The sequence below is a fragment of the Lipotes vexillifer genome, unplaced genomic scaffold (assembly GCF_000442215.2).
Source record: "Lipotes vexillifer unplaced genomic scaffold, Lipotes_vexillifer_v1.1 scaffold600, whole genome shotgun sequence".
In the NCBI taxonomy this organism is placed as follows: Eukaryota; Metazoa; Chordata; class Mammalia; order Artiodactyla; family Lipotidae; genus Lipotes; species Lipotes vexillifer.
In genome coordinates, this window is record NW_006781985.1 from 1,063,618 (window position 1) to 1,077,465 (window position 13,848).

The 13,848-nt window shown below is 42.5% G+C and overlaps 1 protein-coding gene across 1 annotated transcript in view; it reads right to left on the bottom strand.

Moving 5' to 3' along the window:
* Positions 1-13,848, bottom strand: part of SV2B (synaptic vesicle glycoprotein 2B) — an 89,129-nt gene that overhangs the window by 34,312 nt on the left and 40,969 nt on the right. The window contains exons 4-7 of the mRNA XM_007454894.1: positions 10,618-10,751; positions 9,072-9,161; positions 3,272-3,382; positions 2,390-2,478 (exon numbers count right to left, since the gene is read on the bottom strand). Of these exons, the coding sequence (XP_007454956.1) occupies positions 2,390-2,478; positions 3,272-3,382; positions 9,072-9,161; positions 10,618-10,751 (424 nt within the window). The remainder of the gene's footprint in view (positions 1-2,389; positions 2,479-3,271; positions 3,383-9,071; positions 9,162-10,617; positions 10,752-13,848) is intronic.

Below are 13,848 nucleotides of genomic sequence, written 5' to 3' on the forward strand. Positions count from 1 at the left end.
TTTGCCCACTCTCACCACTATTATTCAATATAGTTTTGGAAGTTTTAGCCACAGCAATCAGAGCCGAAAAAGAAATAAAAGGAATCCAAATTGGAAAAGAAAACGTATAACTGTCCTGTTTGCAGATGACATGATACTATACACAGAGAAGTCTAAAGATGCTCCCAGAAAACTACTAGAGCTAATCAGTGAATTTGGTAAAGTTGCAGGATACAAAATTAATACACAGAAATCTCTTGCATTCCTATACACTAATGATGAAAAATCTGAAAGAGAAATTAAGGAATCACTCCCATTTACCACTGCAACAAAAAGAATAAAATACCTAGGAATAAACCTACCTAAGGAGACAAAAGGCCTCTATGCAGGAAACTATAAGACACTGATGAAAGAAATTAAAGATAATGCCAACAGATGGAGAGATATACCATGTTCTTGGATTGGAAGAATCAACATTGTGAAAATGACTATACTACACAAAGCAATATACAGATTCAATGCAATCCCTATCAAACTACCAACGGCATTTTTCACAGAACTAGAACAAAAAATTTCACAATTTGTATGGAAACACAAAAGACCCTGAATAGTCAAAGCAATCTTGAGAAAGAGAAATGGAGCTGGAGGAATCAGGCTCCCAGACTTCAGACTATAGTACAAAGCTACAAGACAGTATGGTACTGGTATAAAAACAGAAATATAGATCAATGGAACAGGATAGAAAGACCAGAGATAAACCCATGCACATATGGTCACCTTATCTTTGATAAAGGAGGCAAGAATATACAGTGGAGAAAAGACAGCCTCTTCAATAAGTGGTGCTGGGGAAACTGGACAGCTACATGTAAAAGAATGAAATTAGAGCACTTCCTAACACAATACACAAAAATAAACTCAAATCTACATTTAGATTAAAGACCTAAATGTAAGACCAGACACTATCAAACTGTTAGAGGAAAACATAGGCAGAACACTCGGTGACATAAATCATAGCAAGATCCTTTTTGACCCACCTCCTGGAGAAATGGAAATAAAAACAAAAATAAACAAATGGGACCTAATGAAACTTAAGACAACCCTCAGAATGGTAGAAAATATTTGCAAACGAAGCAACTGACAAAGGACTAATCTTCAAAATATACAAGCAGCTCATATAGCTCAATATCAAGAAAACAAAAAACCCAATCCAAAAATGGGCAGAAGACTTAAATAAACATTTCTCCAAAGAAGACATACAGATTGCCAACAAACACATGAAAAGCTGCTCAACATCACTAATCATTAGAGAAATGCAAATCAAAACCACAATGAGGTATCACCTCACACCAGTCAGAATGGCCATCATCAAAAATTCTACAAACAATAAATGCTGGAGAGGGTGTGGAGAAAAGGGAACCCTCTTGCACTGTTGGTGGGAATGTAAAATGATACAGCCACTATGGAGAACAGTATGGAGGTTCCTTAAAAAACTAAAAATAGAACTACCATACAACCCAGCAATCCCACTCCTGGGCATATACCCTGGGAAAACCATAATTCAAAAAGAGTCATGTACCACAATGCTCATTGTGGCACTATTTACAATAGCAAGGACATGGAAGCAACCTAAGTGTCCATCGACAGATGAATGGATAAAGAAGATGTGGCACATATATACAATGGAATATTACTCAGCCATAAAAAGAAACGAAATTGAGTTATTTGTAGTGAAGTGGATGGACCTAGAGTCTGTCCTACGGAGTGAAGTAAGTTAGAAAGAGAAAAACAAATAGTGTACGCTAACACATATATATGGAATCTAAAAAAAAAAAAATGGTTCTGAAGAACCTAGGGGCATGATAGTAATAAAGACACAGACGTAGGGAATATACTTGAGGACACGGAGAGGGGGAAGGGTAAAGCTGGGATGAAGTGAGAGAGTGGCATTGACATATATGCACTACCAAATGTAAAATAGATAGCTAGTGGGAAGCAGCTGCTTAGTACAGGGAGATCATCTCGGTGCTTTGTGACCACCTAGAGGGGTGGGATAGGGAGTGTGGGAGGGAGACGCAAGAGGGAGGAGATATGGGGATTTAAGTATATGTATAGCTGATTCACTTTGTTATACAGCAGCAACTAACACAACAATGTAAAGCAATTATACTCCAATAAAGATGTAAAAGAATAATAATAAAAATTTTTTTTAATAAAATACAAAATTTTTAAAAAAGGATCAGAAATTTCCTAGTTGTAGAAGCCACTAGAGTTAGTTGCCTGTTACTTAGAGCCAAAATCATCCAGTCTGACACAGACTCTGTAAGTTAGAACCAACTGTAACCCTCAGTGTATATAGATGAGGCACCTGAAGCACGAGGAAATTAATGAACTTAAGGAAGACAGAGCTTACCTTAAAGCCATGGTGAACCAGACCACTGCCAGAATCAGTGTGTTCATCCTGTAGGGCCCCATCACACAGTACAGAGCGTTTTCCCAGACCTATAACACACAGAAGAGATGGGTTGTTAAAAGCAGAAACTTGTGACTTGGAAGAGCTCATTTTTAATATTTTCTATCAAATTGCCTAGGAACCCATTATCTTCCAGAGGCAGCAATTCTGCTCAAATAACAAGGAAAGCCTCTTCTCTTCTTACTGGCTGGTCTCAACTTCTAACAGTCCTGTAGCATCTGGGAACACAGCAATGCTCCATGCATGTGAAAAAAAGCACACGGAGTAGAGATGTCAAGGCAGTGAATAGCCTTGAGCAGTGAGTTCTGCTCCCCGCCAGTGGGAATGGGTGATATTCCAAACATTGAACCACCTTACACCAAGAAGGTTATCCAGGCTCAGGAGACTCTGGCCATTGACTGCCTCAGTGTTCAATAGTTGATTCACCTCACAGGAGCCTTGCCCTTCAAGAAGACTTTCTCAGAAATCACCAACAAATCTCAAAGGGGTCATTTCTTTAACCCACTCCTTTCTTCCTATGGATTATTTAATGAGAAGGTGCTAGAGAGAAAGGTTTTTACTCAGACTAGACATTGCACCTACATTCAAAATCTCTGCCTTGGGAAGGAAGAACAAAGAAAAGAAACGAAGGTTTATAGTTTGTGGCTCAAGAGCTCACAGGTAAGCATGGGCTAGGACCTGAAAGTCCCTATCCAAGGTAGCTTCCTGCCCACCACACTGTCTTGGGTTGATGCGGGTGTTCAGGATCTCTATTCTTCATCCACTGACGTTACAGATTTCCATAGAGCCTCCCTCTCAACAACCCCAGGTCCCCAGTTGTACCTGCTTGAAAGTGGTCTTGAATCTGACTAGCCAGCGCTGGTACCAAGTCCCTGTTGAACTCTGGATCTCAATGAATTCATCCATTTGCTTGGGAGTTTTAATGTTGGAAACCTGTAAAGCAAAGATTGGCTAGAGAATCTTAACCCCACTTTGACTTTTCAATTTTTAGTTTAATGGAACTGACTTTATTAACTTACTTAGGGCTAGAGGAGCTTTCGGTGACCCTACAGTTCAGTAATTCTTAGCCAAAATTGTACATAGCATCTCTTAGGGATCTTTCTCAGGTGGCTATGTCCCACTGCAGACAAAATGAATCAGAGTTTTTTCACTCAATTATGGCTTTGGGAAATACACTGAATTCCTGTTTATACCTGATTTGCCCATAGTAGAGTTGACTCCACCTTAAAATTCACAAGTCTATCCTTAATGGATATTAACATCACAGAAGTCTAGAGCCCATATAGGCAACAGTGTGTGTGTGTGTTTGTGTGTGTGTGTTAGGAAAGGGGGTTTGCTATGCAAGACATTTTTAAAACACAGCAGAATAAAAGACGTTATGTCCTCCTCCTGCACAGCAAAGGAAATCATCAACAAAATGAAAAGGCAACTTACGGAATGGGAGAAGATACTTGCAAATCATATATCTGATAAGAGACTAATATCCAAAATATAAAAAGAACTCATGCAACTCAATAGCAAAAAAAACAAAACAAAAAAATCCAATTAAAAAATGGACAGAGGATCTGAATAGACAGTTTTCCAAAGAAGACATACAGATGGCCAACAGGTACGTGAAAAAAATGCTCAACATCACTAATCATCAGGGAAATGCAAATCAAAACTACAATGAGGTATCACCTCACACCTGCTAGAATGGCTATTATCAAAAAGACAGGAAATAACAAGTGTTGACAAGGATGTGGGGAAAAGGAAATCCTTCTGCGTTGTTGGTGGGGAAGTAAACTGGTGCAGCCACTATGGGAAATAGTATAGAGGTTCCCCCCAGAATTAAAAATGGAACTACCATAGGATCCAGCAATTCCACTTCTGGGTATTCATCCGAAGGAAATGAAAACACTAACTCGAAAAGATATCTGCATTCCCATGTTCATTGCAGTATTATTTATAAAAGTCAAGATATGGAAACAACCTAAGTGGCCATCAACAGGTGAATGGATAACAATGTGATACACACCCACCCACGCAAACACACACACAATGGAATACTACCCAGCCACAAAAAAATTTAAAAAAAAATCTTGCCATTTGCGACGACATGGATGGACATCGAGGGCATTATGTAAGTGAAATAAGTCAGACAGAGAAAGACAAATACTCTATGATCCCACTTATATTTGGAATCAAACAAACAAACAAACAAAACAAAACAGAAACAGAAAACCAAGCTCATAGATACAGAGAACAGACTGGTGGTTCCCAGAGGGGAGAGGGGGTAGGGGTGGATAAAATAGGAGAAAGGCGTCAAAGGTACAAATTTTCAGTTATAAAATAAGTCATGGGGATGTAACGTAGAGCATGGTGACTATAGTTAACAATACAGTATTCATTACTTGAAAGTTGCTAAGAACGTAAATCTTAAAAGTCCTCATCACAAGAAAAAAAATGTTTGTAAATGTGTGGTGACAGATGGTAACGAGACTTATTGTGGTGATCATTTTGCAATGTATACAAATAACTGAATCATTATGTGGTGCACCTGCAACTAATATAATGTTATCTGTCAATTATACCTTAATTTTTAGAAAAAAAGAGAAATTATGTCTTCCTTGCTACCCCTGGTTTTCCTGGAGGAAATCAAAGAGATAGGGGATGGAAATAAGGCTGTATATCTCAGGGCTCCCCCAAGGGCCCCGGAAAGTGTTAATTTGTCCAATGTCAGCAGGTAGCTCCAGGGAGCGATCCTGACTCATTACGACAGCGATTTTCAGTTTAAGCAATGTTTAAGACAACCATTGCATTCTATAACTAACCATCATGTTAAGGAGATTCCTGACCACACAAACTCTTAGCCAAGTTATCAAGGTCTGTGCATGCAGACCAATTCAGAGGAAAATAGAAGAGTGTACCCCAAAAATTCAAAACCAGTTTCTATCACCTCCTCCAACAAACCTTTCTTTCTAGGGAGAAAAGGCTTTAGCCGGTAAGTGTCTCCATCTCTTTCTTCAGCCAAGGGACTAAGAATGTGAGGAGACAGAGAGAGAGAGATGAGGCTGGATATCCACAGGGGGAAATACAGTCCCTGAATTAGGGACAATTGCTTCTTTAATTCCCAAGCCCTGAGCCTAGATGGCTTGGCTTTGTTTTTCTAAACCCTGAAAACAGTGGTTCTTCTCTTGGGAGGGCCGGATACCCTTTTGAGAACCTGGTAAAAGCATAGGTGCTCTTCTTAAAAATCACAGGTATATAAGCATGCCAGAGCCTCCTGGGCTGGTCCTGCCATTCCTGGGTGTGTGGCCTTTGCGAATGCTCTTCTGCCCAGGCCCACACAGGGACACAGGAGAGAGAACGCAGCAGGCCCTCCAGTGGGACTCTTGGTTGAAACTGGTCTTTGTGTTATTAGGTAACCCAGGGAGACCAAGAACCCAGCTGCAGCCGAAAGAGGCCGAGGAGAAGGTTGACCCCAAGTCAGGAAGCACATTAAGAATCTCACTAAATGGGACTTCCCGAAGGTCCAGTGGTTAAGACTCTGTGCTTGCACCGCAGGGAGCGCGGGTTCAATCCCTGGTCAGGGAACTAAGATCCCACATGCCTGAGGTGTGGGTGGGGGAGGGGGGAAGGAAATGCAAATTCTGTCTTTGCTTTGCTCCTGGGGAAAAATAACACCCTATTCCCTAGGGATCTGGGAGTGGGTGTGTTGACAACTTGCAAGCATAATTACTCTAATTTACAATTAACTAGGATACTTGGCTTTGCTTCAGTCTAAAGTAGAAATACAGTCTGTGTGGTCTGTGCTCACCCCAGCCTTGCAGAGCATATGGGTTCTCAGGGGAATACTTCAACCTACCCCCTTTCCAAAGGTGTTTCAGGGGACACCTGCCAGGGGGCTGTTCAGAAGCTTGTGAGGTATCGACAGGGGCTGGTGAAAGCCAGGGCTCTGTAGGGGAGGGGAAAGAATTCCTCTACCCTCTTAGGCTCCCTGGCTGGGTCTGGAAGTTAAACCGGCAAAGAGAGATTAACAGCAGTAAAGCATCCACATTCTACTGAATTTTTACATGTCCGTGGGAGCCTTCACAAGAGAATGAAGCCCCGAAGAAGTGACCAGCCCAGGAAGTTTTTATACCTTGTAGAAACAGTAAATTTGTGAAGAACTGACAAGACAAAGGGATTTGGGCTAGGGTGAATAAATGGTGAGAAGTAATTAGGACGATAAGGGTTAGTTTAACAAGGTTTGTTGATACAGCCTTCTTGGCCCTAAGTTCCCCATCTCTGCTGAGAACAATGTCTTCTTTCCTCCTGGTGCAGGGAGAGCACCTTCCATGTGGGAGATTTATGGCCTGTTTCAGGGAAGAAAGGGGAGCAGGGGGAGGTCAGAGTGACATTTCTACTTCTGCTGTTTTCTCAAACTCCTTCAGCTTACGATATTCAGTATGCCGAGGCGCCATATTTGGGGGTATCATGTCCTGAACCCCATCAGCTCCAAGGTGGATGTGAGGAGGGCCACATCCAGGGCTCACCATGAACACTAAGAGCCTGGCCTAAGCTCTTCCTCCAGGTCCCTGAGCATGTTTACTGTGAGTACCGTCTACAGAGGTGAGCACACAGGATCATAGCAGACGACCCCATTCGGCAGGGCTGAGTATCACTCCTGACTCCAGCCACTGCCCAGCTGTCGAGGTGAAGAACACTTTCAGGCTGTTTTTCTTTTCTTTTTTTTTTCCCCTGGCCCATCCAGTCATCCTCTTCTACAAAATTACTATGATTATCAAGTCAGTATGGAAATACTGAGCCCGTGACATTTTTAATTCCCTTTTCCTGAGAAAGGGTGAAATCTACTAAAAGCAGAGATTATACCCAAAGACTCAGTAACATCTCCTAGGAATAAGCAGGAGCTTGGAGAGAAGGCTACAGAATGGGTGGGGTGGGAGGCAGGACTGAACCAAGCATACCCAGACCCCAGGGGACAGGGCACTCCTGCTAGCATCTGGGGTCCAGACCCGCAGTCCAGCTGCAGCGTGAAAACCCATCACAGGGAGTGGCGGGGATGGGAGGTTGGGAGAACCACCAGTTCCCTTATCATCTTTCATTTGGAGTAGCTCTGCTAATTATGCTGCTTCTTCCTTTTTTTTTAAGTGTGGGAAATTTTTAATAAGAAAGTTAATTGAGGAAGGATTAAGAAAATGAACTAGCTAAAAGTTCTGTTTTCAATTACATTTCGTTTATCCAACCGGGAAGTCTATAAATATTGTTAATGGTGCTTCTTAATAAATGTTTGTGATAAAAACACTGGTGCCATATTTTAGATAATTTTAGGAGTGCTGGAATTGGGGAAATATGCCACTGGACAACTTTCTATAAAATCTATTATTTGAGTTTATTTATTAAAAAATATGACATAAAATATTTGGATAATAGTTAACATCTATGTAGTATTTACTCTAAGCCAGGCACAGTTTAGGTGCTTGATTTTAATCCTTACCATAACTGTATTTATAGACATTGTTATCCCTCTTTTCCCAATGAAGAAAATAAGGCACAGACAGTACCTTGCCTAAGGCCACATAGCTAGAACATGTTAAAACCAGGATTTGGACCCAGACTGGTCTGGCTTCAGCTTGTAGATTCTTAGCTGCTATGGGGTCCTGCCTGAGAATCAGGGGTTTCAAGTAACAGGTTAAGAAGAAAAAGTGTTTTACTCCAGACTCAAATTATGGAAGCCAAAGAAGCAAAAGCAGTGAATTGGAGTAGGTGGGAGTTAACTCAGGAAGGCTTCCTTGAAGAAATGGATTTGGAGCTGCTCTAAAAGGGGGTCATGCAGACAGGTGCACAGGGAACCTGCCGTGGGTATTCCTCGTGGTTGGCCACAGCTTGGTGGGAAGAGCACAGTTCATGGTAACAGGACCTCCCCGTGGAAACTGCCATTGGCTAGTTTTTCACTTTTTAAACTAGTGAGAAAGAAAATCCAGGCTAACAGCCAATGCTGGTAAGGATGCTGAGAAACAGGTATCCTATCATTGGTGGTATCACAGATCATTGCAACCCTACTGAAATGTAATTTGCAATGCATCTCAAGAGCTATAAAAATACTCATGCTGTTTGAGCCACTCATTTTATTTCTAGGAGTCTACTCTTAGAAAAAAAACCCAGAACATGAAAGGAAAGGAACTATGTGCAGGAAAAGGTTCATTGCAGCAATATTTGCAGGAACAAGGTAATAAAACAGGGCATATGCATCTCTAACATTGGGGACATGTTTATGAAAACTGTGTTAATGTTTCTAATATTAATGATTCTGAATACTATGAGACACATATAGAATGCCTATAAGTACTCCTAAATAATCTATATGCATTGATATATGTAAATATATGTACATATGGTTATCCCCATATGAACATAGCTAGTTTTTCCCTTTGCTATATTTGAACAATTAGCAATACCAAGAAGGTGTCCATCAAAATGCAAAGAATAATTACGATGCAATAATAGGAATGTCAGGGGCTTTATTCCCCTTTTGACAAATTTTCTGGGATATGCTTATATAATAAAATTATTTTTTAGCAAACCAAACCAGTGAAGAGGAGAGGCCCCCTCCTGTTGGCATAGGTGACCATGCACTCACCGTGAACACCTTCTCTGGGGCCCCCTTAGCCCTCATGTTGGTGTCGTGAACGTGCTTGAGAATCATCCAGGCTTCGTCGTGTTTGCCCATCTGGTAAAACCAAGGAGAGAGACATGAACAGTCTTTTGCTGATTTAGGGGTGGAAAACCCTACAAGTCCAACAGGTGCTGATACCCAAGTCTGAGGCGATTGGCCATGGATGTGTTACTATCTAGGGCTTGTGAAAGACTAGGACAAGTTTCTGTCGCAGCCCATCTTGGAAGGATAGCAAGGTTGTACCATCAAGGTGTAAATGCTGGGTGTTATTATCATTATAGGCTATGAATAACTACTCGTAGTTTAAGGTTGAATAGACTGCAGGGTGGGAGCCATGTTCCTCCCTGGCAGGACAAAGCAAAGACACAACATGTGATGGGTTGAACTATGTCCCCAACCCTAAAAATATGTTGAAGTTCTAGCTGCCAGTACCCCAGAATGTGACCTTATTTGGAAGCAGGGTTGCTGCAGATGTAATTAATTAAGGTGAGGTCATACTGGGGTAGGGTGCACCCCTAATTCAACATGACTGGTGTCCCTATAAGAAGAAGCCCAGGTGAAAACCCAGAGACACATAGAGAGAACACCGTGTGGTGACAAAGGCAGAGACTGGAGTGAAACAGCTGCAAGCCAAGGAATGCCAAAAAATGCAAGCAACCCACCAGAAGATGAAAGAGGCAAGTAAAGATTGCCCTAAGGGCTTCCAAGGGAGTGTGGCCCTGCCAACACCTTGGTTGGGGACTTTTAGCCAACAGACCTGTGAGACAATAAATTTCTGTTACTATGAGCCCCTCAGTTTGTGTGCCTTTGTTAGAGTAGCCCTAGGAAACTCATACACAATGAAGGGTAACTTTTGAGATAAGCATGGATAAAAAAACTTTTTGCTGCATCTGGAACCTGATCAATGGGATTAAAGAAGAAACTCAACAAGGAGGGTCAGTCTGCAGAAAGCTAGAAGGAGGCTTATAAGTAGACTCTGAGAATTGGGGCTGTAAGAGCCTTCAAGTCCTATCGCCCCTCCACCAGCCCTGCCTGTCTGACCACCACAAGCACGAGAGCCTCACCACCACCACCACTACCAAGCTGGAAACCTCATAGGACTCCGAGAGCAGCTTTCTGGAGGAGAGAGGTCCTGCAAAGCCAAGAGTCTTGAAGGGCTTGGGAGCAGTGACAGATTTACAACCCAACTCACAGCCGTAACATGGAAAAACTGCATGCAGCTTTGAAGAGCCTCATAATCAGGACCTCTGGGGAGAGTGGGTGCCAGAAGCATCCTCAACAGAGGCCCCTCCAGCTCTACCCAGCCTCCAGGAGCAGTGCTGCTGCTCTGTGCTCAGTGAGCTCCTGAGTCCCTCCGGCTCTGGCAGTCCTTGAATCCCAGGCGTGCAACCATCATGATGGATTTAATGATGGGCCAGGTCAGCCAACATGGGACCAAGGGGCTGGAGCAGCAGGGCTAGCTCCTGTTGCTGTTCCATTGCCCTCACACGGGTTGGGGGCGCTGACTCACCTCTAGCAGAAACCTCGGGCTCTCCGGCATGAACTTCAGGGCCACCATGGACACAGTGCAGGGCAGAGCGCAGACGATGACAAACACTCTCCAGCTGTGGAAGTGGTAATTGGTGCCCATGCTGAAGCCCCAGCCTGTGAAGAAGCAGTCAGAGGATCTCTGACACACGGTCTTAGAGTGACCTTCAAAAACTGGCTTTCAAACCGTGGGGCACAAGAACATCACCTGGGGAGCAGGTTAACATGCAGACTCCCCGGCTGTGCCCACAAAGCCTCTGATTCTGAAAGGCGCTGGGAATCTGCATCTTGTCAACCCCATAGGCAGGCCTGGCCCGACACTTATGGGGCCTTGGGTAGGAGTACAAATAGAGGCACCATCCCATATTTCCATATATTCATTAAAATTTCAGTTAAACTGTTAGATAACAGATGTTCCATCCTCTTGCTCAACAAATAAGGAGCTGGAAGGCCAAGCCCTGACCTGCCCAAGACCCACCTTTACAGGACCCCCTTCTGTCCCCCAACCAGCCCCTCCTGTAGAATGAGGGGCCTCATGCCAACACGTGTGGTCACACCACACACACCACCGTGGTAAGAGTGGGTGTCCTTGTCATAATCCCTTGAGTTTAGTGGGGAGTCCTAGGTCCTGAGTAGCCAGAGCATGGATGGAGTGGGGTTGTGGCCTTAGGGACGCACGTTGCCTCATGGGAAGAGGTACAGCTGGAGGAAAGCCACAGCAGGGCCTTATGTGACCCAGGGTTTTGATGGGGCATTAGTCTTACCTAAGTCAAAGGGCAATACCAGCTCTAGGTGATTCCAATGCACAGGGTTCAGGACCACACTTTGAAAAAACACTGTCAGTGATAATACTAATTTTTTTTAAAGAAACTGAGCTTCTACATTCAAATGAATTCTACCATCATTGAAATGGAGAGGTGAATAGCTCCTGCTCAGCTTTCATTATTCAAAACATTTCTAAAATTCATTTTCAGAAATTGCCTTCAGGATCTACAAAACATTCCTTCAAACATCTTCGTAAGAAGCAAATTTCCCTCTTGCAAAGAATGATAACACAGTGAAAAGTGCCTGGACTTTTGCAGTCACATAGATCAGAGTTCAAATCCTGGCTTTCTCACATCGTTATTGTTATGTTGGTGGGTTTTCACAGCTGTAGAAGGCAGGTAATTGTACTTCCACAGATTTGCTGTGTGTGAAAGCTCCTGGCAACCAAAAATCACCTGCTTTGAGGGTAGATTTGATTTGTTTTGAAATAGTTGCATGACAGTTAGTGCCAAAGATGTTGAGTAAAATAGATGAATATCAGCAAAAGGATTATTTTCTTTTAAAGCCAGGGTTATGAAATAGACTGGTTCTCTCATGTCACTCAAAACGATCTCTGAAGACAATTCCAACAGCATTTCTTAAAAGACTAAAATTTATAAATAAATATATTGATTTCTAAAGTTCAAACGGTGAACATTATTTGGCTGTAAAATCTCTATTCCATTTACTTGAAAATATACTATATGGCCAACTCTGGAGGTGGGCAGTTTATGTCTTGAATTCTCTCTTACCATCGCGGTTCAATTTGTTCTACTTGCAGGGGACTCCTAACCAATATCTGCTGTTTCTGCAGATATTTCTTACTCTATTTGCACAATGGAATGACTGGCCGGAGGGAATCCCGGGTGAAAAAATATGGGGCTGTGACCGCTTTTACACAATGGCCACAGAACATAATACACATAATACATCCAACATTCTCAATCACAATCAAATCTCTTTTTTGCACAGCCTGTCCTGTTCTCCTTCCATATCACTGGAGTTTTTTCCTTTTTTTAAAAAATAAATTTATTTATTTATTTTTGGCTTCTTTGGGTCTTTGTTGCTGCGCACGGGCTTTCTCTAGTTGTGGTGAGCGGAGGCTGCTCTTCGTTGCAGTGAACGGGCTTCTCATTGCAGTGGCTTCTCTTGTTGCGGAGAAGGGGCTCTAGGCGCATGGGCTTCAGTAGTTGCAGCGTGTGGGCTCAGTAGTTGTGATGCACGGGTTTAGCTGTTCCAAGGCATGTGGGATCTTCCTGGACCAGGTCTCGAACCCCGGTCCCCTGCATTGGCAGGTGGATTCTTAACCACTGCTCCACCAGGGAAGTCCCTGTTTGTTCCTTTCTTAATTTTAATTAAGAAGTCTTTCCTCTCTTGGGAGTGACAACAGAAAGAAGAAGGCAAAACCATAGTAAGATTTCCACATCCTCAGCTCATGTCCAAAAACCACTCTGGCGTAATCAGAAATAAAGCTGACCAAAGCTACAGAGAAGTCAAACTCAGGTGGGTAATGAGAAGAAAGGCAGAAGCAGGTATGTTTAGAAAGTATTCTGCCTCAGATGTACTTTTTTTCTTAATAAAAATATATGCAAATTATCCAAAATCCATTATTCCCTCATGCCTCTCTGGTTTTTATGGTGATTTTAGTAATCTGCACTTATCACATTCATTAGGCACACCTTTGGGGCCTTAAATCAATTAAAATTAAACAGTGAACTGCTTCCAAATATATAAGACTACTATTAATTTGGAGACAGGGATTGTTCTGGTCACTGATCTTTTAGCTTGCCCTACTTTTGTCCATCAGGATTTCTCAAACAGCTGGTGCTGCTGACTACAGTGGGAATTAATCTTCCATAATATATCCATTTTGGGGGGGCTATGCCTATGAGTTCCCAGAAAAACATTCTGAGGTTTGTAATTTTCTTTCTCAATGACTCAGTCACCCAAATTCCTGGTGCCAAGACCCCCCATCACTTCATTCCTGCAAAACCAGTTAAATGGTTTGCACAAGCTACGAACAAACATCAAGTCTCCTTTCCAGATCACCCTTGCATTTGTCCCTGCTGAGTGGAGGGGGTTTTAGAGGATTAATGTCTTAGGTCTGTTGGGAAATATCATCAAATGTCTCTGTTCACTGTGGACAGAACATCTGGTCTTGGTAAAATGAGGTTTAAAATAAATAATCACTCCTGTTGCACTATGATTCTAGTCTGCCATATTTCTAGGATGGGTTGCCCTCAAGTTAATGCCTGTTTCAATTAAGCCTAATCATCCAAGAGGCTGGTATTTTTAAATGGAATGTAAAAGCCATAGATTTCTTATAGGCATACAAATAGGAAAATATCCTATCCATCTGGAGTAAGATACTTAACCACAAGCCCTGCTATCAGCCAGGAGCTATGTGGCC